The sequence below is a fragment of the Loxodonta africana genome, chromosome 1 (genome assembly GCF_030014295.1).
Source record: "Loxodonta africana isolate mLoxAfr1 chromosome 1, mLoxAfr1.hap2, whole genome shotgun sequence".
NCBI classification, from domain to species: Eukaryota; Metazoa; Chordata; class Mammalia; order Proboscidea; family Elephantidae; genus Loxodonta; species Loxodonta africana.
This window is the reverse complement of record NC_087342.1, coordinates 89,591,395-89,618,539: the sequence shown is the minus strand read 5'-3', so window position 1 is coordinate 89,618,539 and position 27,145 is coordinate 89,591,395. Positions and strand designations below refer to the sequence as shown.

The window sequence follows — 27,145 nt, the reverse complement described above, 5'->3', positions numbered from 1 at the left end:
GTAAATGGCATTGATTTGGTGATTTCCTCTTCAATGTTCTTTTTGTTGGTGTAGAGGAATTCAACTGATTTTTGTATGTTTATCTTGTATCCTGATAGTCTGCTGAACTCTTCTATTAGTTTCAGTAGTTTTCGTGAGGATTCTTTAGGGTTTTCTGTGTATAAGATCGTGTCATCTACAAATAGAGTTACTTTTACTTCTTCCTTCCCAATCTGGATGCCCTTTATTTCTTTATCTAGCCTAATTGCTCTGGCTAGGACTTCCAGCACAATGTTGAATAAGAGTGGTGATAAAGGGCATCCTTGTCTGGCTCCCGATCTCAATGGTAATGTTTTCAGGCTCTCTCCATTTAGGGTGATGTTGGCTGTTGGCTTTGTATAAATGCCCTTTATTATGTTGAGAAATTTTCCTTCTATTCCTATTTTGTAGATAGCAAAGTTTTAATACCCAGCCTACATTCAGAACTACAAATCAATTTAAAAAATAAAACAACCTACCACAGCCTCCTCCAGACTGAGTCCAGCACAGCTAGATGGTACCTGACTACCACCACTGACTGCTCTGACAGAGATCACAATAGAGGGTCCTGGACAGAGCTGGAGAAAAATTAGAGCAAAATTCTAACTCAAAAAAAGGCCAGACTTACTTATCTGACAGAGACTGGAGAAACCCTGAGAGTATGGCTCCCAGATACCGTTTTAACTCAGTACTGAAGTTACTCCTGAGGTTCACCCTCCAGCCAAGGATTAGCTAGGCCCATAAAACAAAACAAGATTAAATGGCCACACCAGCCCAGGGGCAAGGACAAGAAGGCAGGAGGGGACAGGAAAGCTGGTAATGGTGAGCCCAAGGTCTAGAAGGGGAGAATGTTGATATGTGATAGGGTTGGCAATGTTGCAAAACGATGTATGTATTAATTGTTTGATGAGAAACTAATTTTCTCTGTAAACCTTCGTCTAAAGTGCTATAAAAAAAAAAAGGAAAAGGAAAACAACCCTGCTAAAAGCATATAGTGATATGAATAAGTAATTTACAAAATAATACATTCAATTGACATATAAATTCATAAAAATATCTTTAAACTTGCCTATTAAAAAAAGTAAATTAAAACTTTTTCTATATGTAGGAGCCCTGGTGGCGCAGTAGTTAAGAGCTCTGCTGCTAACCAAAATGTCGACAGGTCAAAACCACCAGCCACTCCTTGGAAGCCCTATGGAGTAGTTCTGCTCTGTCATTTAGGGGTTAGCAGTTGGAATCAACTTGATGGCAATGGGTTTTTTTGTTTGTTTTTGGTTATAGATACATAACCTTTCCTGTTGATGTGGGTGTAAATGACCTTTTTGGGGAACAATTTGGTAATACCTATTCAAATTAAAAATGTCCATAACTTCTGATTCATCATTTCCACTTAAATTAGGAATTTATAGAAACTCCCTCTAGTGTGCATGAAAATCAGTATAAGAATATTCATTAAGGTATTATGTATATACTAGTGAATAATTGGAAAAAGTACTAGAATAGTTAAACAAGCAACTCTATGTGTTACAGAGTAGAACTGCCCCATAGGATTTTCTTGGCTGTAATCTTTATAGAAGCAGATTGCCAGGCCTTTCTTCCGAGGTGCCACTGGGCAGGTTCAAATCACCAGCCAAGTGCAAATCATTTGTGCCACCAGGGGACCTGAGATATATTCTTATTTGTGGAAGGCACTAAGGCACTAAGAATACAATTATCGACAAGAAAGAAAACCTGGCATTTTCATGTAATTTACTGGTAGGCCAACAGTAAATAACTAATTATGTGATGCTCATTAGCCGTGGAGGCACATAAGTCTGGGTTAGTTTCCTAGAGGCAAAGCATCCCTTAAAAAATAGGAAGTAACATTTCAGTAAAGACTTGAAGGGGACAAGACCAAACCTTGTGGCTGTTAGGTGAGGTAAGAGCATTCCAGATGGGGGGACAATAAGGGATCAAAAGTTCTGGAGTGGAAAGGACATGTGTGAGGAGCAGAACAAAGCCCAGTGTGGCTGGGACAAGATCTGCAGGCTGTCCCTTCTATTCAGGTGCTCCTTCCTCTCTGCGTGCATCATCTCCTACTTGCTCATCTAATGGAATCACTGGGGAGGTTTTCAAAGCTCTAGAATTATGGACTGTTAGAACTGGGAGGGCCCTGGGCCTTCTTGCCCAATGGCTTTGTTCTAGAGATAAAGAAGCTGATGCCCACACAGGGAAGTGGCTTCCCTAGGGTTGTGGTGGTGATGGAACTCTGAGGCCAGTGCATTTCCCACAGTGACACCAAAAGTGATCCAGGGCAGGGGGACACCAGGAGGGGGAGGGAGAGATTGGTCAGAGGTTGAGATGCTACAACAGAAGAGCAGGAGACGTGGGGCAGGGTACTACCCGTAGGCTTCCATGCCTCGGTGGAAGCCATGAGAAAGAATACTCCTAAACTCCTCCACTGCTCCAAATCCTGCCACTTCTTTTAGCCCTGTTCAAGAACAACTTCTTCAGGAACCTTTCTTATTGATGCGCTGTACTAACATTTCTTTCCTGTTTCCTGAATTCTTTCAGTACCTACTCTGTGTGGGATTTTAATTCACTTGTGCTGATGAGTTTTTCCGAAACTGTTTTCCTACTGTTTTATCAGGTGTGCCCTGCCTCTCCTATTTTACACACACACACACAATCATTCCCCTCATGTTGGGAATTGGGTCTTCTTTCAGTAAATACTGTTAGCTTACTCTGAGTCCCCTGTCTATGGCTCCCACCTCAGGACCGCACTCTCTGCAGTATTTCTACATGGCTGTGTCTGAGCCAAGCCCGGGAGTGCCTGCATTTACTGCCTCTGGCTTTGTGGATGACCAACTCTTCATCGGCTATGACAGCGTGCAGATGCAGGCAAAGCCTTTTGCTCACTGGTTGAGGGAGGATTCGGATTACTTTGATGATGAGACCAAGATCTTCACAAGTCGGATGAAGATTTTTCACTTAAATCTGAGAAATGTGCAGCAATACTATAACCAAACCCAGAAGCACAGCCTGAAGGAAGAGCATCTACAAAAACCAGCAGGTGGGTCCTGTGAGAGAACAGTGGGAAGCAGTCCTCACTACCACACCCCAATCTCCTGGGGCAGGAGGCCCTTTTGACAAGTGTTTTCCATAGGGTCAGGCTGGGGACAGGGAGTGTTTGCACATCTATCACTTGAGAATGAACGCTCCACCAATGAGGTCACAAAGAGGAGTAGGTCTACTTGACATGAGTTCATTCGATATTCAGCAGTCTTACTAGTCACAGATGTATGGTTAGTATGTAACTTTTGGGTACTGGGGGTGATGAACCAGAAAAGTGTAAGACCTAGTATTTGCCCTCAAGGAGCTTACAATCTGTATGGGAAAGTTTACTGCCCCTATGATCCTTTGAAGCATACCAAGAGACATCAAAGACCAATACTTTCTTAAATGCCAAATGAGAAGCAGAGAAAATAGTTGACAGAAGTTCCTAGGTGAAAGACCTCAGGGGTCAGGGAGTGTTTCATAAGTGAGGTGGAACTTGATAGAATATGAAGCATGTGTCTGATTTGGGTCAATGAGGAGAAAAAAGAAAGGAGCACCTGGCAGATTCAAACTGCCAACCTCTTGGTTAGCAGCCATAGCACTTAACCACTACGCCACCAGGGTTTTCCAAGATGACACAGTTCATGGCAAAGCCCGTCTGTAACTCCCCATCCATTGCTTTACAATAAGCCCGAGAGCCAAGTGCAGACCACTCCCCACTGCAGAGCTGACAGCAAGGAACAGAGATTAGAATCAGGGGATCCAACTAATTTGTCTAGAGTGCAAATGTCACCTAAGGAGAAACTAGAACTTCGGTGGGGTGGGGTGGGATGGGGGAAGCAGGGACCACTGATGGGGAAGTCCTGGAGGTGGTCCCTGCTCTTATTGACCTTGCCTGGTCCTGGGTGGGGTGGGTAGGCCCCCACATCCTCCAGTTCACCTATGGCTGTGAGCTCCAGGACGACGGTCAGATCATTGGGCACTGGCAGTATGGCTACGACGGTAACGACTACTTGAGCTTAGACATAGACACTCTGCAGTACACGGCCGACTCATTTATCGCCCAGTACACCAAGCAAAAGTGGGAGGCCAATGAGAACTCCATAAAGAGAGATAAGGACTATTTGGAGAAGGAATGCATCTGGTGGCTGCAGAGATACTTGAAGTGTGGATGGGAGAGCCTGACCCGCACTGGTAATGACCTCCCACACCCCACCCACCCAGCCCTCACCCAAACCCTAGCTTGGGCCAGTTCTATCCCCAAAGGGGAGGTGGGGGGACGGTGCCATTCTCCTAGAGCTAATCCTGCACAGAGATGTAGGATATCTACTGTAGGATGGGTGGGGCCAACACGCTGAGGATGGCGTCTCCACAAGCAAGAGATGTGGATTTGGGGCACCTCCCATCTTGGGTCTCCTGGGCAGTCTATTGATCCACCCTTCTTAGGCCCTCCCTGGAGGGAAACTATTCTCAGAAGGCGACTGGGCTTGTTCCTTGGCACTTGGAGGTTTTTCATATTTCTGGCTCTTTCCCTAGGAATCTGGGTAGTTTAAAAGTTAAAAGCAATCAACTACTAATTGGGATTGGCTGTTTGAACCCACCCAGTGGTGCCATGGAAGAAAGGCCTCGCCATCTGCTTCCATAAAGGTCACAGCCAGGAACATACTGTGGAGCAGTTCTACTCTGTAACACATGGGGTCGCCGTGAGTTGGAATCAACTCAACAGCGATGGGTTTGTTTTTTGGTTGGCCCTTTCCCACTAGAGATAGAGCAGCTGTGAGTTTCTATAAAAATTTATCTGGAAAAATTGACCAATGGCTTGATAAGAGGGTAGAAGTCTGTGAAGAGGCCCTTATTCTGGAGAAGATTTGGGCTGAACTCCAAGTGCCTTTTCTAGAATCCCTGCTCTGATTAGTGCTGGGTTCCCTCTACACCTTGCCTGGAGGTGCTCCCTGCCCTGCCCTTGCTGGCAGCCATCTCCCCAGCCAAACCACCAGGAGTTCATGGCATCCTGGTCTTTGGAGTAGTTGCTACTCAGCAAGCCCTTGCCTGAACCCTTGCTGTGTTTCTACCACAGAGCCTCCCCGTACACACGTGACTCACCACCCCAGCCCTGATGGGGAGGTCACTCTGAGGTGCTGGGCCCTGGGCTTCTACCCAGCGGAGATCACCCTGACCTGGCAACAGGATGGGGAGGACCAGACCCAGGATGTGGAGCTTGTGGAGACCAGACCTTCCGGGGATGGGACCTTCCAGAAGTGGGCAGCCATGGTGGTGCCCTCTGGAGAGGAGCAGAGATACACGTGTCGTGTGCAGCACGAAGGGCTGCCTGAGCCCCTCATCCTGAGATGGGGTAAGGAGGGGGATGAGAGTGGAGCCTTTTCTCAGGGAAAGCAGGGGCCCTTATGGGCACCTCCAGGAGTGTCAAGGCTCACTCCTGTGGGTCAGGGTCACTCACTTTTCCTTCCCTTCTCAGAGACACCTTCTCAGCCCACTATCCACATCAAGAAACAGTTTGTTAGCCTGGTTCTTGGAGCTGTGGTCCCTTCAGTTGTGATCATGGTTGCTGTATTTGCGCTCTGCAGGAACAAGTACTCAGGTAGGGAAGAAGGTTCTGGGTTTTCTCGCTGTGACTTAAGGGTGTCTCAGCCCAAGGGATTGAATTGCAATTCCTGCCCCTGTTACTTATAGAGCCAATTTGGAGACTACTATTGTCCAACAAAGCCTGGGAAGGATTCCCTGGCCAACTGAGACATGCTTAGCTGCAGATGAGGTGGGAGGCTGGAGACCTGCTGGACTCCGAGGGGCCCCAACACCACAGGCACGGTCGTCTTTGTGGCTCTGGACTCCAGGATCTTGATTTAAGGCCAGATGGCCTCTGCTCCTTTCTGAGGGTTCAGGACAGGGTAACATGAAATCCAGAAAGTACCAGAATGCCTGGGAAGTGGGTCTCTTTAAAAAAATTCCCTATCCTTCTTCCTCAGGTTCCTAAATTTCTTATAAGAGATTAAGTGGGAGGAAACCAAATCCCCAAACTTAGTTGGCAAATCTGTAGTGAGTGTGTAATGCATGTTTGTGACTGTCTTTGTGTACATGTACATCTATAGATGTGTATGGGCGTTTGTATGTGTATTGTGTGGGTTTATGTATGTGTGTGTGTACGTGTGTATATAGGTGTTTTATGTGCATGTGTGTACATGTGTGCATAAGAACGTATGGCTATATGTGTACGAGTCTGTGTGTGATTGTGTGTGCATGTGTGTGTGTTGCTCTAAGACTTCCTCATCCTTGGCTCCACTCTGGCCTTTTACTGGTAGCTCCCCACTCCCTACGTGGGCTGCTAGGGACAGAGCAGTCTTTCATCTGCAGGTAGGTGAGATGACAGTCAGGATGACAAATGTTAGGGAAGAACTGGTCCTTGTCACACTTGGGCTAAGGAAACAGGAGCTAAATGGGTGGGGACCCCTCCCTTCCAGGGTTCTGCCTTAATTAAAGTATCAGACCCTGTGCTAAGGGCTTTACATGGATTAAATCACTTAAACATCACGAATGTCCTATGAGACAGGGACGGTGCTCAATCCCACTTTACAGACAAGAAAACTGAGGCCACAGAGAGGTTAAGTGGCTCTCAGTCGGCTGAGCCCTGACTCTAAGGAAACAGTCGGACTGTTAAGCCCAAGATAGCTGCTCTGTTATATTGACTCCCACACCTCCTTAAGGGTCACCTTCTCTTGTGGGCTCTGACCAGCTTCTCTTTCTTTGCAGACACTGAGACTGGCCAAGAGTCTACTCATTTCTCAGACCTTAAAGGTGATGGGGTCTGAAGTGACGGGAAAGTTGGCTCTACGTTGGCTGATGGTATGTGTTTGCTCAGGGAAGCAGGGGAAGGGAGAGTCATATCTGGGCTATAGGGAATCAATGGTGTTTGTACTTGGAGTGTGAGGTGGGCCATCTAGAAGGCTGGAAGAGGAAAACTCAGAAAGGGGCAGACAGGGCTTATTCATCACTGTTATATATCACAACCTGAGAGCTCAGACTGCACAGGCCTGGAAGATACCTTCTTCCAAATGATTTTTAGCATCCACCTACACTTCCTCCCACCCTGCCTGCTGTTCCCTACCTGAGGCTTCCTGGAGGATGTGAGAAGAAAGCAACTAAGACAGAAAATGAAATGGACATTTATGATAGTAAAGACAAAGCAGGATACCTGTCTTCAAGAAAGGGAACATTGCCATAGGGGAGAGGAATGAGAGTAGGTTTAAACAGCCCCATTTAACCCAGTAAAAACTGTGGGAGGCTGTATCAGTTATCTATAGCTACTGTATAGCAACTATAACAGAAGTACCACAAATGCATGGCTTTAACAAACAGAAGTTTATTCTCTAAATTCAGGGTACCAGCTCTAGGGGAAGGCTTTCTCTCTCTGTCAGCTCTGGTCTTTGTCAACAATCTTCCCCTTGTCTAGGAGCTTTTAAGTACAGGGACCCTGGGCCCAAAGGACACACTCTGCTCCCACCTCTTACTTCTTGGTGGTAGGGGGTCCTTCTATATCTCTGCTCCCTTCTCTCTTATATTTCAAAAGAGATTGACTCAAGATACAACCTAATCTTGTAAATTGAGTCCTACCTCATTGATATAACTGCCTCTAATCCTGCCTCATTAACATCATAGAGGTAGGATTTACAACACAGAGGAAAATCATATCAGATGACAAAATGGTGGACAATCACACAGTACTGGGAATCATAGCCTAGCCAAGTTGACACAAATTTTGGGGGGACACAATTCAATCCATAGCAGCTACATAACAAATTACCACCAATTTAGCAGCATAAAAAAACACATAACTAATTATCTCACATTTTCTGTATGTCTGGAGTCCAGGCACGGCTTAGCTGGGTCGTATGTTTAGAATCTCTCACAAGGCTGCAATCCATGTGTCAGCCAGGGCTGGAGTCCTACCTGAAGAATTGACTGGGGAAGGATCCATATCCGAACTCATGTAGCTGTCGGCAAGATTCAGTTCATTTGGGGCTGTTATACTGAAGGCCTCAGTTCCTTCCTGGCTATTAGCCAGAGGCTGCCCTCAGGTGTTTGGATTGGAGGAAGACTCATTAACAACCTTCCTTGCTTGCTGAAAATGAAGAGGACTTGAAGTACCTACTGATGAAGATCAAAGACCACAGACTTCAGTATGGACTACACCTCAACATAAAGAGAACAAAAATCCTCACGAACGGACCAATAAGCAACATCAGGATACAAACAAAAAAAATCAGGATAAATGGAGAAAATATTGAAGTTGCCAAGGATTTCACTTTACTTGGATCCGTAATCACCACCCATGGAGGCAGTAGTCAAGAAATCAAGAGACACATTGTATTGGGCAAATCTGGTGGAAAGGATCTCTTTAAAGTGTTGGAAAGCAAAGATGTCACTTTGAAGACCAAGGTGTGCCTGACCCAAAACCAAAAAAAAAACCTGAAACCCGTTGCCATCGAGTCAATTCTGACTCATAGCGACCCTATAGGACAGAGTAGAACTGTTCCGTAGAATTTCCAAGGAGTGCCTCGTGGACCCGAACTGCTGAACTTTTGATTAGCAGCCATAGCACTTAACCACTACACCACCAGGTTTTCCAAATAAGGAAGATCGAAGAAGAATTGACACCTTTGAATTGTGGTGTTGGCAAAGAATATTGAATATACAGTGGACTGCCAAGAGAAGTACAACTAGAATGCTTGGAAGAAGTACAACCAGAATGCTCCTTAGGAGCAAGGATGGCGAGACTGCATTTTACACACTTTGGACATGTTGTCAAGAGGGATTAGTCCCTGGAGAAGGACATCATGTTTGGTAAAGTGCAGGGTCAGAGGAAAAGAGGAAGACCCTTGTCATGGATTGAATTATGTCCCCCCCAAAATGTATCAACTTGGTTAGGCCATGATTCCCGGTATTGTGTGGTTGTCCTCCATTTTGTGATTGTAATTTTATGTTAAGAGGATTAGGGTGGGATTGTAACACCACCCTTATTAAGGTTACTTCCCTGATCCAATGTAAGGGGAGTTTCCCTGCACCACCTTTTATCTCTCAAGAGATAAAAAGAAAGGGAAGCAAGCGGAGAGTTGGGGACCTCATACCACCAAGTAAGCAGCACCAGAAGCAGAGTGTGTCCTTTGGACCTGGGGTCCCTGTGCCTAAGAAGCTCCTTGACCAGGAGAAGATTGAGGACAAGGACCTTCCTCCAGAGCTGACAGAGAGAATAAGCCTTCTCCCTGGAGCCGACACCCTCAATCTGGACTTGTAACTTACTAGACTGTGAGAAAATAAACCTCTCTTTGTTAAACCCATCCACTTGTGGTATTTCTGTTATGGCAGCACTAGATAACCAAGACAACCCTCAACGAGATGGATTGACACAGTGGCTGCAACAGTGGGCTCAAGCATAATGATTGTGAGCATAGCACAGGACCAGGCAGTGTTTTGTTCTGTGGTACATAGGGTTGCTATGAGTCGGAACTGACTCCGTGTCACCTAACAACGACAACAATAGGAAATTTCTATGATTAAGTTTTTGTGTAAGGGGTGAGGTATGGATCTTGTTTCATTTTTTTTTTACAGGTGGATATCCATTTATGCCAGCATCATTTGTTAGAGAGACTGTCTTTTTCCCATTTAATGGATTTTGGGCCTTTTTCAAATAACCAACTGCTTATAGATGGATAAATTTACATCAGGATTCTCAGTTCTGTTCCATTGGTCTATGTTTCTGTTGTATCAGTAGCAGGCTGCTTTCACTACCATGGCTTTATAGTAGGTTCTAAAATCACGTACTGTGAGGCCTCCCATTTTGTTCTTCATTAATGCTTTACTTATCAGGGGTCTCTTCCCTTTCCATATAAAGTGGGTGATTTGTTTCTTCATCTCATTAAAGAATGCTGTTGAAATGTGGATCAGGATTGCATTGTATCTGTAGATTGCTTTGGGTAGTATTGATATTTTCACAATGTTATGTCTTCCTATCCATGAGCATGGTATGTTCTTCCACTTACGTAGGTCTCTTTTGGTTTCCTGCAGTAGTGTCTTGTAGTTTTGTTTGAATAGGTCTTTTACATCCCTGGTTAGTTTTATTCTAAGTATCTTTTGGGGGGCTATTGTAAATGGTATTGATTTGGTGATTTCCTTTTCCAAGTTTTCTTTGTTAGTATAGAGGAATCCAACTGTTTTATGTGTTAATCTTTTATCCTGCTACTTTGCAGGAATCTTCTATTAGTTCCAGTAGCTTTCTTGTGAATTCTTTTTGGTTTTCTGTGCATAAGATATATCATTTGCTAATAGGCATAGTTTTATGTCTTCCTTACCAATTTGATGCCCTTTATTTCTTTTTCTTGCCTTATTGCTCTAACTAAAACTTGTAGCATAATGTTGAATAAGAGTGGTGATAGGGCATCCTTTTTTTATCTGGTTCCTGTTCTCAAGGGGCATGCTTTCGGTCTCTCTCCATTTAGAAATATGTTGGCCGTTGGTTTTGTATAATTGCCCTTTATTATGTTGAGGAATTTTCCTTCTATTCTTATTTTGCTGAGAGTTTTTTTCAGGGATGGGTGTTGAACTTTGTCAAATGCCCTTTCTGCATTGATTGATACGATCATGTGATTCTTTTGTTTTATTTATGTAGTAGATTATGTTGATTGATTTTCTAATGTTGAACCACCCATGCATACCTGGTATGAATCCCACTTGGTCATGGTGTTTTATTTATTTGTTTATTTTTTTTATGTGCTGTTGAATTCTATCAGCTAGAATTTTGTTGAGAATTTTTGTGTCTATGTTCATAAGGGATATTGGTCCATAGTTTTCTTTTTTTTGTGGTGTCTTTGCCTGGCTTTGGTGTCAGGGTTTTGCTGACCTCATAGAATGAATTTGGGAGTATTCTTTCCTTTTCTATGCTCTAAAATAGTTTGAGTAGTATTGATGTGAATTCTTCTCTGAAAGTTTGGTAGAATTCCTCAGTGAAGCCATCCAGGTTCATTGAGCTTCTTGGATAGATATTTTCCCATCATTCAAGATATTAGGAAAGTTACCTGCCAGCAAATCTTCAACAATTATCTCTGTGTTTTCCATTATCGCCCCTGTTCTGGAACTCTGATCACTCACAGGTTTCTCCTCTTGAGAGTATCCCACATAATTCTTAGGCTTTCTTCATTTTTATTCATTCTTCTTTCTGATTCTTCCTTAAACAAATTGGTGTCAAGGGATTTTCTTCAGTCTCACTAATTCTGACTTCCGTTGTCTCAATTCTGCTTCTATGATCTTCTGTTGAGTTGTCTAATTCTGAAATTTCATTATTAATCTTTTGATTTTCCAGTTGCTGTTTTTTTTTTTTTATGGTTTCTAGCAGCCTGTTTATTCTGTCGTTTTGTTCTTGTATTGTTCTCCTGAACTCTTCTATTGCTTTGTCTGTGTGTTCCTTGGTTTGGTTTGTGTTTTGCCTGATCTTCTTGATCTCTTGGAGAGCTCTGTATACTAGTCTTTTGAATTCTTTATCAGGTAGTTCCATTGTCTTATCTTTCTCTGGAAGGTTTTCTGGTTCTTTGTTTTGATTGCTTGCTGGAACCATTTTATCCTGCTTCTTTATGTGATTTGATATTGACTATTGTCTCTGAGTTATTACATTTATTTATTTATTGCATCCTGAATTTTTGTTTTGATATGTCCAAGTAGACTTCGCATGTGTGCTACTCTGGTTGTTAATCTGGCCTTGTTGAAGCTCTTACCTCCTGTCTCCAGGTGCTCAGAACAGCTACTAGGTGTGTGAGCCCAGGAGCCTGTTCATTGTTTTTGTGGTGCTGCTGAAGATGTGGGCAGCTTTTTTTGTGAGATGATGAATCTGTCCTGCTGGTCACCTGGTCATGGGTATACGGGATGTTTCCCTGGTCATTGGATTTGGTGTTGTGCGTGTGCTCTGCCACTTACTAGTTGGTCAGGGTGCAGGAACCTAGGTCATCCTTCACTGAGTGTATGGTTTGGAGACTCTCACCTTGAGTCCTGGGAGAGCAGGGCTGCATGAGTGTTCAGAGCAGGCTCAGGAGTCTGGCTGCATTTTCTCCTCCAGCAGCCAATGGGAGCTGTATTCTGTTGGATCACCTTTCTTGGGAATGGGCACAAATATGGAGTTCTTCTAGTCAGTTGGCCAGGTAGCTGTCTTCCAAATTTCTTGGCACAGACAAGCGAGCACTTCCAGTGCTGCATCCATTTGTTGAAACATCTCAATTGGTATTCTGTCAATTCCTGGAGTCTTGTTTTTCACCAACATTTTCAGTGCAGCTTGGTATCCTTCCTTCAGTACCATCAGTTCCTGATCATATGCTACCTCCTGAGATGGTTGAATATTGACCAATTATTTTTGATATAGTGATGCTGTGTATTCCCTCCATCTTCTTTTGATGCTTCTTGTGTCTTTTAATATTTTCCCCATAGAATCCTTCAATATCACAACTCGAGGCTTGAATTTTTTCTTCAGTTCTTTCAGCTGGAGAAATGCCGAGCATGTTCTTTGCTTTTGGTTTGCTATCTCTAGGTCTTTGCACATGTCATTATAATACTTTGTCTTCTCAAGCCACCCTTTGAAATCTTCTGTTCAGCTCTTCATCATTTCTTCCTTTTGCTTTAGCTACTCAATGTCCAAGAGCAAGTTTCAGAGTCTCTTCTGACACCCATTTTGGTCTTTTCTTTCTTTCCTGTCTTTTTAATGACCTCTTGCTTTCTTCATGTATGATGTCCTTCCACAACTTGTCTGGTCTTCAGTCATTAGCGTTCAGTGTGTCAAATCTATTCTTGAGATGGTCTCTAAATTCAGGTGGGGTATACTCAAGGTCATACTTTGGCTCTTCAGTTTTAACTTGAACTTGCATATGAGCAATTGATGGTCTGCAGTCAGCCCCTTGCCTTGTTCTGACGGGTGATATTGAGCTTTTCTATCATCTCTTTCCACAGATGTAGTCAATTTGATTTCTGTGTATCCACTTGGTAAGGTCCATGTGTATAGTTACCATTTATGTTGTTGAAAAAGGTATTTGCAATGAACAAGTTGTTGATCTTGCAGAATTCTATCACGCGGTCTCTGGCATCATTTCTATTACCAAGGCCATATTTTCCAACTACCAATCTTTCTTCTTTGCTTCCAACTTTCGCATTGCAATCACCAGTAATTATCAGTGCATCCTGATTGCATGTTCAATCAATTTCTGACTGCAGATTGGTAAAAATCTTCAATTTCTTCATCTGTGGCCTTAGCGGTTGGTGTGTAAATTTGAATAATAGTTGTATTAACTGGTCTTCATTGTAGGTGTGTGGATATTATCCTATCACTGATAGGGTTGTACTTCAGGATAGATCTTGAAATATTCTTTTTGATGATGAGTGTGACACCATTCCTCTTCATGTTGTCATTCCTGGCATAGTAGACCACATGACTGACTGTCTGATTTAAAATGGCCAAATACCAGTCCAATTCAGCTCACTAATGCCTAAGATATTAATGTTTATATGTTCCATTTCATTTTTGATGGTTTCCAATTTCCCTAGATTCATACTTCATACATTTCATGTTTCAGTTGTTAATGGATGTTTGCAGCTGTCTGTTCTCATTTTGACTCAGATCACATCAGCAAATGAAGGTCCTGAAACCTTGACTCCATCTACATCATTAAGGTCAATTCTACTTTGAGGAGGCAGCTCTTCCCCAGTCATATTTTGAGTGCCTTCCAACCTCAGGCACTCATCTTCGGCACTATATCAGTGTTCTGCTGCTATTCATGAGGTTTTCACTGGTTAATTCTTTTTAGAAGTAGACTGCTGGTTTTTTCTTCCTAGTCTGTCTTTGTCTGGAAACTCAGCTGAAACCTGTCTGCCATAGGTGACCCTGGTAGTATTTGAATACCAGTGGCATAGCTTCTAGCACCACAGCACCTTTTAAGCCCCCACAGTATGAAAAACCAACAGACCCATTGGGGTTGGTTTTGTTTGTATGCCCTTAATTATGTTGGGGGAATTCCCCTTCTACTCCTATTTTGATTAGACTTTTTGTCAGGAATGGGTGTTGGACTTTATCAAATGCCTTCTCTGCATTGATTGAGATGATCATGTGATTCTCTTCCTTGTCATATTTATGTGGTAGATTATGTTGATTGCTCTTCTAATGTTGAACTATCTGGTATAAATTCCACTTGGTTGTGATGTATTATTATTTTTTTAATATGCTGTTGGATTTTATTGGCTAGAATTTTGTTGAGAACTTATATGTCAATGTTCATGAAGGATATTGATCTATAATTTTCTTTTCTAGTGGTGTCTTCCCCTGTCTTTGGTATCAGGGTTATGCTGGCTTCATAGAATGAATTCAGGGGTATTCCTTCCTTTTCCATGTTCTGGAATAGTTTGAGTAATACTAGGGACAACTCTTTTTTGAATGTTTGGAAGAATTCTCCAGTGAAACAGTCTGGGTCAGGGTCTTTTGTTGTTGGTAGTTTTTTATGACCTCTTCAGTTTCTTCTTTTGCTATGGGTCTGTTCAGATTTCCTACCTCAGTTTGTGTTAGTTTAGGTAGGTAGTGTGTTTCTAGAAATTTGTTCATGTCCTCTAGGTTTTCAAATTAGTAGGAGTATACTTACTTAATTTTTTGTAGTATTCTTTTATGATCCTTTTTCTTTCAGTTGGGTCTATTGTAATGTCATCCATCTCATTTCTTATTTGGTTTATTTTCATCTTTTCCTTTTTTTCTTGTCAATTAAGACAGTGGTTTCTTGATTTTATTGATCCTTTCAAGGAACCAGATCCTAGTCTTGTTGATTGTTTCAGTTGTTTTTCTAATTTATATCTGCTGTATTCTTTATTATTTCCTTTCTTCTGGTGACTGTGTGTTCCTTTTGCTGCCTTTTTTCTATTAGTTCAAGTTGTAGGGGTAAGGAATTGATTTTGGCCCTTTGTTCTTTTTTGATGTGGCCGTTCATGGCTATAAATTGATCTCTGAGCACTGCTTTTGCTGTGTCCCAAAGGTTTTGGTATGTTGTGTTTTCATTCTTGCTTGATTCTAGGAATTTTTTAAATTTCAATTTTAATTTCTTCTATTACCCAGTGGTTTTTAAACATGTTGTTGTTCAGTTTCCAAGTATTCGATTTTTTCCCCTTGTTTTCCTGTTACTGATTTCTAATTTTATTGCGTTGTGATCTGAGAAGATGCTTTGTACTGTTTTGATATTTTTGAATTTATTGAGGATGCTTTGTGGCCTAGAATATGATCTATACTAGAGGATGATCCATGTGCACTGGACAAGAATGTATACAGTGCTCCCGTTGGTTGGACTGTTCTGTATGTGTCTATGAGGTCAAGTTGGTCAATTGCGTTATTTAGATCTGTGTCTTTGTTGAGTTTCTTTCCTGTTGTTCTTTCCATCACCGAAAGTGATGGTTAAAGTCATCACCGAAAGTGATGTGTTAAAGTCTCCTACTCTTATTGTAGAACTATTTCTCTTTTCATTTCTGTTAGGCTTTGTTTTAAGTATTTTGGAGCTCTGCCATTGGGTGCGTAAGTATTTATTATCGTTATGTCCTTTTGGTGGATTGAACACTTAATCATTATATAATGTCCTTCCTTGTGTCTTATGATGGAGCTTGATTTAAAGTCTGCTTTATCAGAGATTAATATTGCCACTTCTGCTGTTTTTTGGTTGCTGTTTGCTTGATATATTTTTTCCATTCTTTGATTTTTAATTTAGTCTTGTTGATTGTTGATGTCTGTGTCTAAGGTGTGTCTCTTGTATGCAACATACTGAGGGATCATGGTTTTTCTTCCCCCATTCTGCTACTTTCTGTCTCTTAACCTGTGTATTTAAACTGTTTCCATTCAGTGTGATTATCAATAAATATGAATTTACTGCTGTGATTTTGTTACTTTTTTTTTTTTGTGGTGTTGATGGTTTCTTTGTTCCACTTAACCTTCTGTGCTGAGTTCTTTTTGTTCGTGGATCATCTTTTCCCTTCCTTCGTTTTTGTTGATTTTGTGTTTACTGGGTCTTTTTTATTTTCTTCTTTATTTTGGTGGGTAGGTTTGTGAATTTTCTTTGTGGTTACTGTGAGGTGTACCTTTATCATCTTATGTTTAAAACAGTCTGTTATTTTTTGATATTGCCTTGACTTCCACTCCATATGGGAGTTCTATAATTACACCATTCATTACCCCTTTTGATTTTGAAGTTGTCATCAATTTCAGAATGACATTTCTAATTCCCTGTTTTCAGCTTGGTAGCTTTATTTTGAGAGTTTTTGAGTTGGTATCTGGGTGATGTTGGGGTGTGTCTTGGTCTCAGGTTATCTGGTGTCATTCGTTCTCTGTCTGAAGGACTCCCTTTAATATATCTTGTAAGGTCGGTCTGGTTTTTACAAATTCTCTTAATTTCTGTTTATCTGGGAATGCCTTAATTTCACCACTGAATTTGAGAGACAGATTTGCTGGATATATGATTCTTAGTTGGCAATTCTTTTCTTTCAGGGTTTTATATATGTCATCATACTGCCTCCTTGCCCGGATGGTTTCTGTCAAGAAATCAGAGCTTAGTCTTACTGTTGTCCTTTGTATGTGATATTTCATTTTTCATGAGCTGTTCTCAGAATTCTTTCTTTGTCTTTGGCGTTGGAAGTTTGCTTATGTTATGCCTTGGTGACTTTCTTTCTTTCTTTTTTTTTTTTAAATAATTTTTATTGTGCTTTAAGTGAAAGTTTACAAATCAAGTCAGTCTGTCACACATAAACTTATATACACCTTACTACACACTCCCATTTACTCTCCCCGTAATGAGTCAGCCTGTTCCCTCCTTACAGTCTCTCCTTTCGTGACCGTTTTGCCAGTTTCTAACCCTCTCTACCCTCCCATCTCCTCTCCAGACAGGAGATGCCAACACAGTTTCAAGTGTCCACCTGTTACAAGTAGCTCACTCTTCATCAGCATCTCTCTCCAACCCATTGTCCAGTCCCTTCCATGTCTGATGAGTTGTCTTCAGGAATGGTTCCTGTCCTGGGCCAACAGAAGGTTTGGGGACCGTGACCGCTGGGGTTCTTCTAGTCTCAGTCAGACCATTAAGTCTGGTCTTCTTATGAGAATTTGGGGTCTGCATCCCACTGTTCTCCTGCTCCCTCAGGGGTTCTCTGTTGTGCTCCCTGTCAGGGCAGTCATCGGTTGTGGCTGGGCACCATCTAGTTCTTCTGGTTTCAGGATGATGTAAGTCTCTAGTTCATGAGGCCCTTTCTGTCTCTTGGGCTCATAGTTATCGTGTGACGTTGGTGTTCTTCATTCTCCTTTGATCCAGGTAGGTTGAGACCAATTGATGCATCTTAGATGGCCGCTTGTTGGCATTTAAGACCCCAGACACCACACTTCAAAGTGGGATGCAGAATGTTTTCTTAATAGAATTTATTTTGCCAATTGACTTAGAAGTCCCCATAAGCCATAGTCCCCAAACCCCCGCCCTTGCTCCGCTGACCTTCGAAGCATTCAGTTTATCCTGGAAACTTCTTTGCTTTTGGTCCAGTCCAGTTGAGCTGACCTTCCCTGTATTGAGTATTGGGTGACTTTCTTTTGAGGTCTATCCCATATGGGGTTTGCTGAACTTCTTGGATGGAAACCTTCTCATCTTTCATGATATCAGAGAAGTTTTCTGCCAGCAATTCTTCAAAAATTCTCTCTGTGCTTTTTCTTGTCTCTTCCTGTTATGGAATTCCAATCATGCATAGCTTGTTCTTCTTGATAGTGTCCCACATAACTCTTAGGCTTTTTTCATTTTTCTTTATTCTTTTTTCTGATTGTTCCTCAAATAAATTAGTATCAAGAGATTGTTCTCTATTTCACCGCTCCTTTTTTGCATTGGTTCAATTCTGCTTCTATGTCCTGCCATTGAGTTATCTATTTCTGATATTTTATTGTTCAGCTTCTGAATTTCTAGTTGCTGTTTTTGTATGGTTTCTAATTGTCTATTTGTCATTATGTTCTTGTGTTGTTTTCCTGAATTATTCTAGAGTTTTGTCTGTGTTTTCCTTCATCTCTTTGAGGACTCTATATGTAAATCTTTTGAATTCCTTATCAGTATCTCCATTGGCATTTCTTCATCAGGAAAATTTTCTGCCCCTTTATTTTGGTCATTTGCTTGAGCAATGTCTTGCATCTTTATATAATTTGATATTTTCTGTTGTCTCCAAGGCACTGAGGTGTTATTTTATTTATTGATTGTATGTTTGTTTGCTTTGTCTGGATTTTTTATTTTGTGGTGACAAATGTTGGAATGTCTGGCTTCCTCCATGTCCTTGTATGACTGTGGGATCCTTCTGGGTTGGTGCTAGCAGTTAATCCATTCACGGGAGAGCAGAACAGGTTGTCTTCCTAGCCACGGGTTAGCAATGCTATCCAAATGGACAGGGTAGGCCCTTTATGTGGGCACAAATTGGTGTCTCATTAGGTGGTGGGAGATCAAGGGGTCTCTGTGCATCTGGGGTCTGCCTGCAGGAACTGGTTGTGTGTAGGATGGGTGACATTGCAGCCAGGTGGTCATTGACTGTTGACACACGGAGTGCCTGTTTGTTGTTGGAGTCTGTCAGGATGTACCTGGTCTTCACTGGTGATGGGATGTGCCTGCCGAGCTGTGCCGGGTGGATGCTGGAAGAGTACACAGAAGTGCATTTGCTAGTCGCTGGGCTTGGGCATAGGGCACACCTGTTGGTTGCTGGGGAATGGCACGTGGTATGTTTTCCGTTACTGTGTGGGCTTGGAGGGATTGCACTGGAGGCTGGGCAGCTGATGCGGGGGTGCTACTGCTGGTTGCCAGGCTGCACATGCACTGGTTGCCTGACTGCAGGTGTGCTTGCTACAGTCGCGAGGTTGCAGGTGTGTTCCTGCCAGTCACTGGGCAGCAGGCACTGTCCTGTCAGTCGCCAACTTTACGCGTACTCCTGCTACTCGCTGGGAAGTGGGTGTGCTCCCATCAATTGCTGGAGTGCAGGCGCACTCCCACTGGTGTCTGGACAGTGGGTGTGGGCTCACCCACACTGGTCACAGGTGCAGGGGTGTTCTCCTGCCTGGCCACCCCAGGCAGCTTTGGTTGGCTGTTTACATATGGGGGGTAGTGCACGGAGGCTGGCTAGGGAGGGCCTCCAGTTGCTGTTCTGCGGTTTTACTATTCAGTGGGTATTTCCTGGCCAAACAGTCAGGCCTTGCCATTGGTTAGTAGTCCCTTCCCCAGTTCCTGGCTCTCTCTCTTCACAGGAGCTCCTGACCTGTTTTCCTGTAATTTCCCTTTTTAGCCCTGGCTTGTGTTCTGCTTATCTAGTTTCATTCCAGGTTTGTTTGCACAGTATCTCCTCCTCCTGTTGTGAGTTCCATATAGCTGCCTTCCTGTGCTCCTCACCCAGGAACACTGCATGCTTTGTCCCAAAATGGCCACCTTGTGCTGAGCTGGTGGGCAAGGTACCAAGGGTCTGTATCTCTCTGCATTCACTCTTTTCTTCCTGTCTCTCTACTTGGAGCTTAGTCTAATTCTTCATCCTTCCATTTCATGTTCAGGGTCCCAAGGTTGCCATTTTATCTGTTTCACTTGGTTTCTTGGGTCTTTGATATAGGGAGAAGTTCTAGTGCGTCAGTCTAAGTAGCCATCTTGGACTCCTTCTTTATATAATTTATAGTTTCCTATGTTCTGCAGGCATTTTAAAGCTTGTCATTTTTTCTTTATACATAATCACCATGGTTACGTTATATTCTTTGTCCCATAATTCTAAAATTGAAATTTTATGAGACTCTTTTTACTGTCTATTGTTTCTTCTGGTTCTCAATCATGTCTTTTTTTCCACTCGTACATATGTATTTCGTGCTATGAGATGCTCTTTTTCCTTGTGAAATTATTTCTATAAATTCTTTTGACATGTAGGTTAAACATGGATTTCTCTAGAGATTTGTGTTTTGGGTCACCACCAGTACTGGCCTATTATATACTAAATTCATGACTTTAGGTTATTTTGGCTCACGATGGTGAAGTGAATTTGGACAACAAACACAAGAGAGGCTGTCTGATGGTTACAAATTCTCAGACACAAAGGTTTTTTTTTTTTTTGCTGGTTCAAAGGCAAATCTCCTTAGAATACTCTTGCATTAGGGGTTAAAGCAGATTTTCTTCTGCCTCACTTTACTCGGAGGGTATGAACCCTTGGTTTCCCAGATTTTCCAGGGTGAGGAGTCTCCTATTACACTTCCCACCTGAACAAGCTCTGGGCATCATCTCCTGTCTTCTACAGGTTGTGAGCCTGAGAAATTCAAAGCTATGATTTTCCAGATTTGGCAAATGCCCTCAGGGTAAACACAACTTTTCTCTCTGAATTCTTGCCCACATTTATATTTTGGTCTAAATGATTATTTTCTTGTTTGTTCTTCTATGCTTTTTGGATGCTTTCTATATTTTAGCTATGATTTTTAGTTGTTTTTAGTGGAAGAGGCAACCTTAACACTCAGCCTACCATATTACTGGAAATGGAAGCCCCATTAACAACTGGTTATTTCCTGTTTTCCACCTGACACCAAGTGCTAGAATAAAACTCTATGATCGACGGCTCTGGGCTGGAGTCCCATGCTACAAGAAGTGTGGTCTGTGGACTAAGGCTGCTCTGTGAACTGTTTGTTACCAGCCCACAGTGAGATATACATAGAATTGAGAGTGAGGATAAGCAAGTAAACCTTTATCTTGTCCCAGACTGGTAACAGCTAAGCAAAAGATAAGCATTTATATCACATCCTTGGGCCTGCTAAAATAAGTTTGTTGACCGATTGTTCATGGACAAGATGTTGAGTACCACTGTGTCTAAACTAGGATGTTTTTTAGACTTTTGTGGGAGTTATGGATTGAATTGTATCCCTCAAAAATTTGCATTGTAAATCTTAATCCCTATACCTGTGGTTATAATCCCATTTGGGAATGGGTTTTCTTTGTTATGTTAATAAGACAGTATTAGGGTAGAGTGTGTTTTAAGTCAATCTGTTTTGAGATACAAACGAGCAGATTAAGCAAGCAAAGAAGAAGCACAAGGGGAAATGGGGGAAGATAGATAAAGAAGATCATCAAGAAACCAAGAAACAGAAGCTAAAAAGAGACAAAGACCTCTCCCCAGAGCTGGTAGAGAGAGAGAGAGAGAACACGAGAGAGACAAAGTATTCCCTTAGAGCCTGTCCTCTGATTTCAGACTTCTAGCCTCCTGAAGAGTGAGAAAAGGAATTTCCGGTCATTAAAGCCACCCACTTGTGTTATTTCTGTTATAGCAACACATGATAACTAAGACAGTGAGGTTCACATAAAAACTGGTAAATGTTATGGATCCTTTCCCCAGAAATACGTGCATATACCGATACTTAAAAATTAATATAAAATGTCAGTGAAACATAGATCCTCTAAAGTAATAAAAAAAAAAAAGACCTAGATTTTTTAATCCTAGTAAAAGACAAAGTCAAGAAGACATTTTGAATACTCATTTCATCATCCTGCAATGCCATGGCATTTATTGAAGAGTATAACCTCATATAGACAAAAACTGGACCCTGTAACAGACCATCAAGAAAATCAGTGAAATGATGTCATTTACTAGTCACTCTTTCATCCAACCGTATCCAAGTGCCTACAACATGGAAAGTAAAGTTACAGTCTCAGATCACCGCTCCAGGAACTGACATTGGTCATTCATTTTCTATCCCTAACCTCCCCCTTCCCCCTGTCCCTGGACCCTCCTCCTACCTTATGAGAAATTCCTCACTTAAAGAGTCTAGGTAGGAGGCAGAGACTACCTCCCTCCATTAAAGAAGAAAACTCACTTTCCCAAACACTCCTGCAGTTGGACATAGGCATGGGGCTTAGGCTCCACCAGTCACACGACCACATGCCAGACTGACCCAGGACATGGTGACACAGAGAAGCTGGGATTGTGCAGAGTGCACCTTGGCGAGGGAGGCATGAGTGGCAGTAGTGACATCCAGTTGTCAGGAGCAGCAGTGAGAGCATCCTGGCCACAGGTCCCAGTGTCTAGCATGAAGGGTGTCAGTGGTGTGGCCAGTAGCCTCTGACCCAGCAGCAGGAGCTAGCTGTAGTTTCTATACAGGACCAGAGCGAGAGCAGGAATGCGGATTCTGTTCCTGGATGTGTAGTTTCAAGCCTGGTTCTGTGGAATTCCCCAAAATGAGATGAGCCCCCAATATCACATATATAAATTCCTTTATGTTTAAATTAGAAAAATCTGGATTCTATTGTTTGTACAAAGTAAGTGAGAAGTCAGTCTGGGGAACAGTTTCAGAGAGCAAGCATTCAGAGATTTTCTTTATGCTGAGCTGTGAACCACTTCCTAAATCTTCCACCGGGCTGCATTGCTTGGTATAGAAAAATGACATGTGTAAGGATTTATCAAACCCCCACTTTACTGCCACTTTGTTGCAACATCAGTTGTACATCCAGCACTTCTTTCTCTGACTCTAACTGCCTGGAGCCAGGTCAGATCTCACACAAGTTAAAGGACACAGCCTCCAGACTGCCAAAGATGTCGAATGCCATCTGCAAGCTTGGGAATCCCCACATCACCCTCACTTCTGAGCCACTGACTACAAATTCTGGGTTTTCCCACTATCCCTTCAGGATGTCAGCTGCAAGCTCAGGGACCACCCCTGGGTTCTCTCACTTCTGGCCTTAGGGCTACAAACTTGGGGGGGGGTCCCATCTGCCCCCTCAGAATACCAGCTACAAGCCAGGGGTCCCCAGACCCCTCACTTTTGATCCCACAACTCACTTGAGTCTTATAATTTGCTAGGATGACTCACAGAACTCACAGAAATGTTATACTTATGATTACTGTCTTATTGTAGGAAAAAGTTGCAAATGAAGAGACACATAGCACAAGGTCTGGGAGGGTTCCCAACGTGAAACTTTCAAGACCCAAAAAGTGATGCACTACCTTCCCACGTGCATTGATGTCTTTCATCAACTAGGAAGCCCATGGAGCTTCAGTGTCCAGAACTTTTACTAGGGCCTCATTACACATTCATGATTGACTGAATCAGCCGATATTTCTTGAGGTCAGCTGATTATCATGAAGGGGTCTTTCTGGCCTGCTCGCCCCCACCTGAGTCGCCTAACTCTCAGGTGTGAGCTGGAGGCTTGTAGATAGCAAAGGCACCTCAATTACTCAGGAAATCCCAAGGATTTAGAGTTATCTCTCAGGAACCAAGAACCAAGACCAAATTCTTTGGGTAAAGTTAATATTAACCTCACAACATGTACCTTCCAACATCATGTTTCATAATATATGCTTTTCCTTTTCTTCTCTAGAAAAAACAACTTTTAAATGTGGTTTAAAGACCTTGGAGTTCCTGGGTGGCACAAATGGTGAAGTGCTCATGGTTAAGCACTGGGTTACTCACTGAAGGGTTGATAGTTTGAACTCACTCAGCAGCTCCACAGAAGAAAGAGCTAGTGATCTTCTTCTGTAAAGATTACAGCCTAAGAAACCCTAACGGACAGTTCTACACCGTCATGTGGGGTCACTATGAGCTGAAAATCAACTCAAGGCACCTAACAATAACAACACAGATGGGGATGATGCAGACCATGTAAGAATCTCTGGTCTACATTCTTGCTTTTAAGTGTGATCTGCAGACCAGCAGCATCAGCTCCAGCCTTGTTATAAATATACAATCTCATTCTCTACTCCAGACCTTCTGAATCTTAGTGAGATTTCCAGGTGATCCCGATGCATAGAAAGTTTGGGATGCCCTGGTCTCCATGCTATCTAGATGCGGTGCCAGAACTCATCAATCTGCTCCTAGTGTGTGGTCTGGTAAAATCATTTAGTATTGGAGGGTGCAGGGATCAGTCCTTGTTCTTTTCTCTTCTCTAGCTAATTGCTCCCTTGGAGATCTCATCCATTCTCAAGCCTTTAAATATAATTTCTATGGCATTGTCTCCCAAATCTGTTTCTCTAATCAGTCATTATTCCTGAACTCCAGACTCATCTATCTATCAATAACCTCACTTGCATTTCTAATTGACATCTCAGATTCAACATTTCCTAAACCACATGCCTGTGATACCCCTCCTGATATAGGCTCTATCTTAGTTATCCAGTACTGCTATAACAGAAATACCACAAGTGAATAGCTTTTAACGAAGAGAAATTTATTCTCTCACCATCTAGGAGGCTAGAAGTCCGAATTCGGGGCACCAGCTCCAGGGGAAGGTTTCTCTCTCTCTGTCGGCTCTGGGGGAAGGTCCTTGTCATCAGTCTTCCCCTGGTCTAGGAGCTTCTCCACACAGGAATCCTGGGTCCAAATGTCATGCTCTGTTCCTAGCTCTGCTTTCTTCGTGGTATGAGGTCTCCCTGTCTCCTTTATATCTCGAAAGAGATTGACTCAAGACACAACCTAATCTTGTAGATTGAGTTCTGCCTCATTAGCACAACTGTCTCTAATCTGGCCTCGTTAACTTCATACCAAAAACCCAAACCCGTTGCCGTTGAGTTGATTCCGACCCATACCCTATAGGACAGAGTAGACTTGCCCCATATAGTTTCCAAGGAGCACCTCGTGGATTCGAACTGCCAACCTTTTGGTTAGTAGCCATAGCTGTTAACCACTATGCCACCAGGGTTTCCATTAACATTACAGAGGCAGGATCTACAACACATGGGAAAATCACATCAGATGACAAAATGGTGAAAAATCACATAATACTGGGAATCATGGCCTAGCCAAGTTGACACACATTTTTTGGGGACACAATTCAATCCATAACAGGCTCCTTCCAAAGTCTTTTCCACTTCTGCTGACAGCAGCTCCATCTTCCTCTTTACACAGTCTGATATCTTGGGTGACCTCTTTGATTCTTCTCATATCCCATATTCGATCCATTAGAAAATGCTGTAAAGTTCATTCAAAATGTATCCAGAATCTAATGTCTTCATTGTTCACATGCCAGGAAAAGTAACTGAATCTCTAGGTAAAATACCACCTGAATTTCCGATCATTTTTCCTGCTGCCTTGCTCACCCCTTGCCCCTCTTGATCCTATTCTTAGCACAGCAGCCAGAGGAGTCCACCATGTCCTCTTCTGCCCAAAAGTGTCTTGTAACTTATCTTCCAGAAGTGTCAAAACCCTTCTGTCTTAGTCATCTAGTGCTGCTATAACAGAAATGCTACAAGTGGATGGCTTTAAGAAGTAGAAATTGATTCTCTCACAGTTTAGGAGGCAAGAAGTCCAAATTCAGGGTGCCAACTCCAGGGGAAGGCTTTCTCTCTCTGTCAGCTCTGGGAAAGGTCTGTGTCATTAATCTTCCTCTGGTCTAGGAGTTTCTCAGTGCAGAGACCCTGGTTCAAAGGACCCTCTGCTTGCTGCTCCTCTTTCTTGGTTATAGTAGGTCCTTCTCCTCTCTGTTTGCTTCTCTCTGTTATATCTCAAAAGAGATTGACTCAAGATACAATCTAATCCTGTAGATTTTGTGTTGCCTCATTAACGTGACTGCCTCTAGTCCCACCTTATTAACATTATAGAATTTAGGATTTACAACACGCAGAATAATTACATCAGATCACAAAATGGTAGACAACCACACAATAGTGGAATCATGGCCTAGCCAAATTGACACACCTTTTTTGGGGATACAATTCAATCCATAACACCTTCCAATAACTGCAACAGCTATATAATCTGACTGAACCTCTGACCTCATCTCCATGACACCACTGCAGCCACACTTGTCTCCTTATTGCTCCCAAAACACAGACACACTCTTGCCATGGTGCATTTGCACAGGACATTGCCCCTGGAAGAACTTCCCCAGATAACTTCATGATTAATTCCTTCATGTGCTTCAAATCGTTCCTCAAAGATCATCTTCACCATAAGACCTACACTGACTACTGACTTACAATAGTCATCTTCCCTCTTCCCACATACTCACGCTCTGGGTCCCCTTCCCCATAGCATTTCCCACCTTCTAATGTAAATACTTTCCTTATTTACCACGCTTATAGTTTATGGTCTGTCCCTCCCTGACATAACACATGCTCCACAAGGCAGGAAATTTTAGCCTGTCTTTAGTTCTTTTTTTTTTTTTTTTTAGTTCACTAGAAGCCCTGGTGGTACTGTGGGTAAAGCACTTGGCTGCTAACCAAAAAATCTTCAGTTCAAACCCACTAGCTGCTCTGTGGGAGAAAGATATGGCAGCCTTGGAAATCCCATGGGGCTGTTCTACTGTATCCTATAGGGTCTTTATGAGTCGGAATTGATTTGATGGCAGAGTTTGGTTTGGGTTTGGGTTTAGTTCACTGAAGTTTCCCAGATGTATAGCCTGCACTCTACAAATATTGGTTAAGTGAATAATCAGTGTAGTGTAGAGCACCTCCCTATTCTAGAAACAGTATCTTTATTAATGTCACCTCAGACCAAATGCTGTTTTGTGACAGCTACAGCACAACAGCCACTCACACTGACATGAAAGTCACATGAACTTTTTTCACCAGGGCTGATCTCCCCACCTTCCTCTCTGCTCTCTCCCAATCCCACCCACCTGTACACAATTACATATGTCTTTTCAGAAAGGAACAATTCTAGGTATATCAGCCCTGTTTTCCAACCATCTGTGAATCTAAATTAGACTCTCTTTATAAATCCATGAATTTGAACTGAAGCCAGCTCTGGGATTTCTGATGCTAAGGACGTGGAGAGAGGGTAGGTGAGCAGAAGATAGAAACATAACATGAGTTTAACTAAGACAAGAAACTATCAAGTCCCTCCTCCTTGCTACTTCCATAATCTGATTCCTTAAAAAAAGCTGGGGGAAAAGATGTAAAAAACAATCCAACAGACAGCTCTAGAAGGAGGGCAAAAGCCGGACTAGACTGAAATTTTGTCTCTCAATACCATAGACAGTCCTGTGTACAGAGACTGCCCTGGGCCTTGTGGGGAAAGTGACAGGTAAAATGACTTCTGCTTCCATTACAGACAGGGGACACTCAGACGAAAATGAGACCA

At 42.6% G+C, this 27,145-nt stretch overlaps 1 protein-coding gene across 16 annotated transcripts in view; it reads left to right on the top strand.

The window, feature by feature from the left end:
• LOC100671814 (HLA class I histocompatibility antigen, B alpha chain-like) overlaps positions 1-27,145 on the top strand; it is a 43,852-nt gene that overhangs the window by 5,497 nt on the left and 11,210 nt on the right. For 9 of the 16 annotated variants that reach the window (XR_010321589.1, XR_010321588.1, XR_010321586.1 and 6 more), the window contains 5 exons: positions 2,774-3,070; positions 3,973-4,248; positions 5,132-5,407; positions 5,531-5,653; positions 6,820-6,912. Coding sequence is in view for 8 of the 16 variants with exons in the window: in XM_064282854.1 (XP_064138924.1) it covers positions 2,774-3,070; positions 3,973-4,248; positions 5,132-5,407; positions 5,531-5,653; positions 6,820-6,878 (1,031 nt within the window). In the remaining 8 variants the exon portion in view is untranslated. Of the gene's footprint in view, positions 1-2,773; positions 3,071-3,972; positions 4,249-5,131; positions 5,408-5,530; positions 5,654-6,819; positions 6,913-7,933; positions 9,405-27,145 lie in introns of those variants that run through there. The other 7 variants (XR_010321593.1, XM_064282890.1, XM_064282871.1 and 4 more) reach the window with 6 other exon arrangements.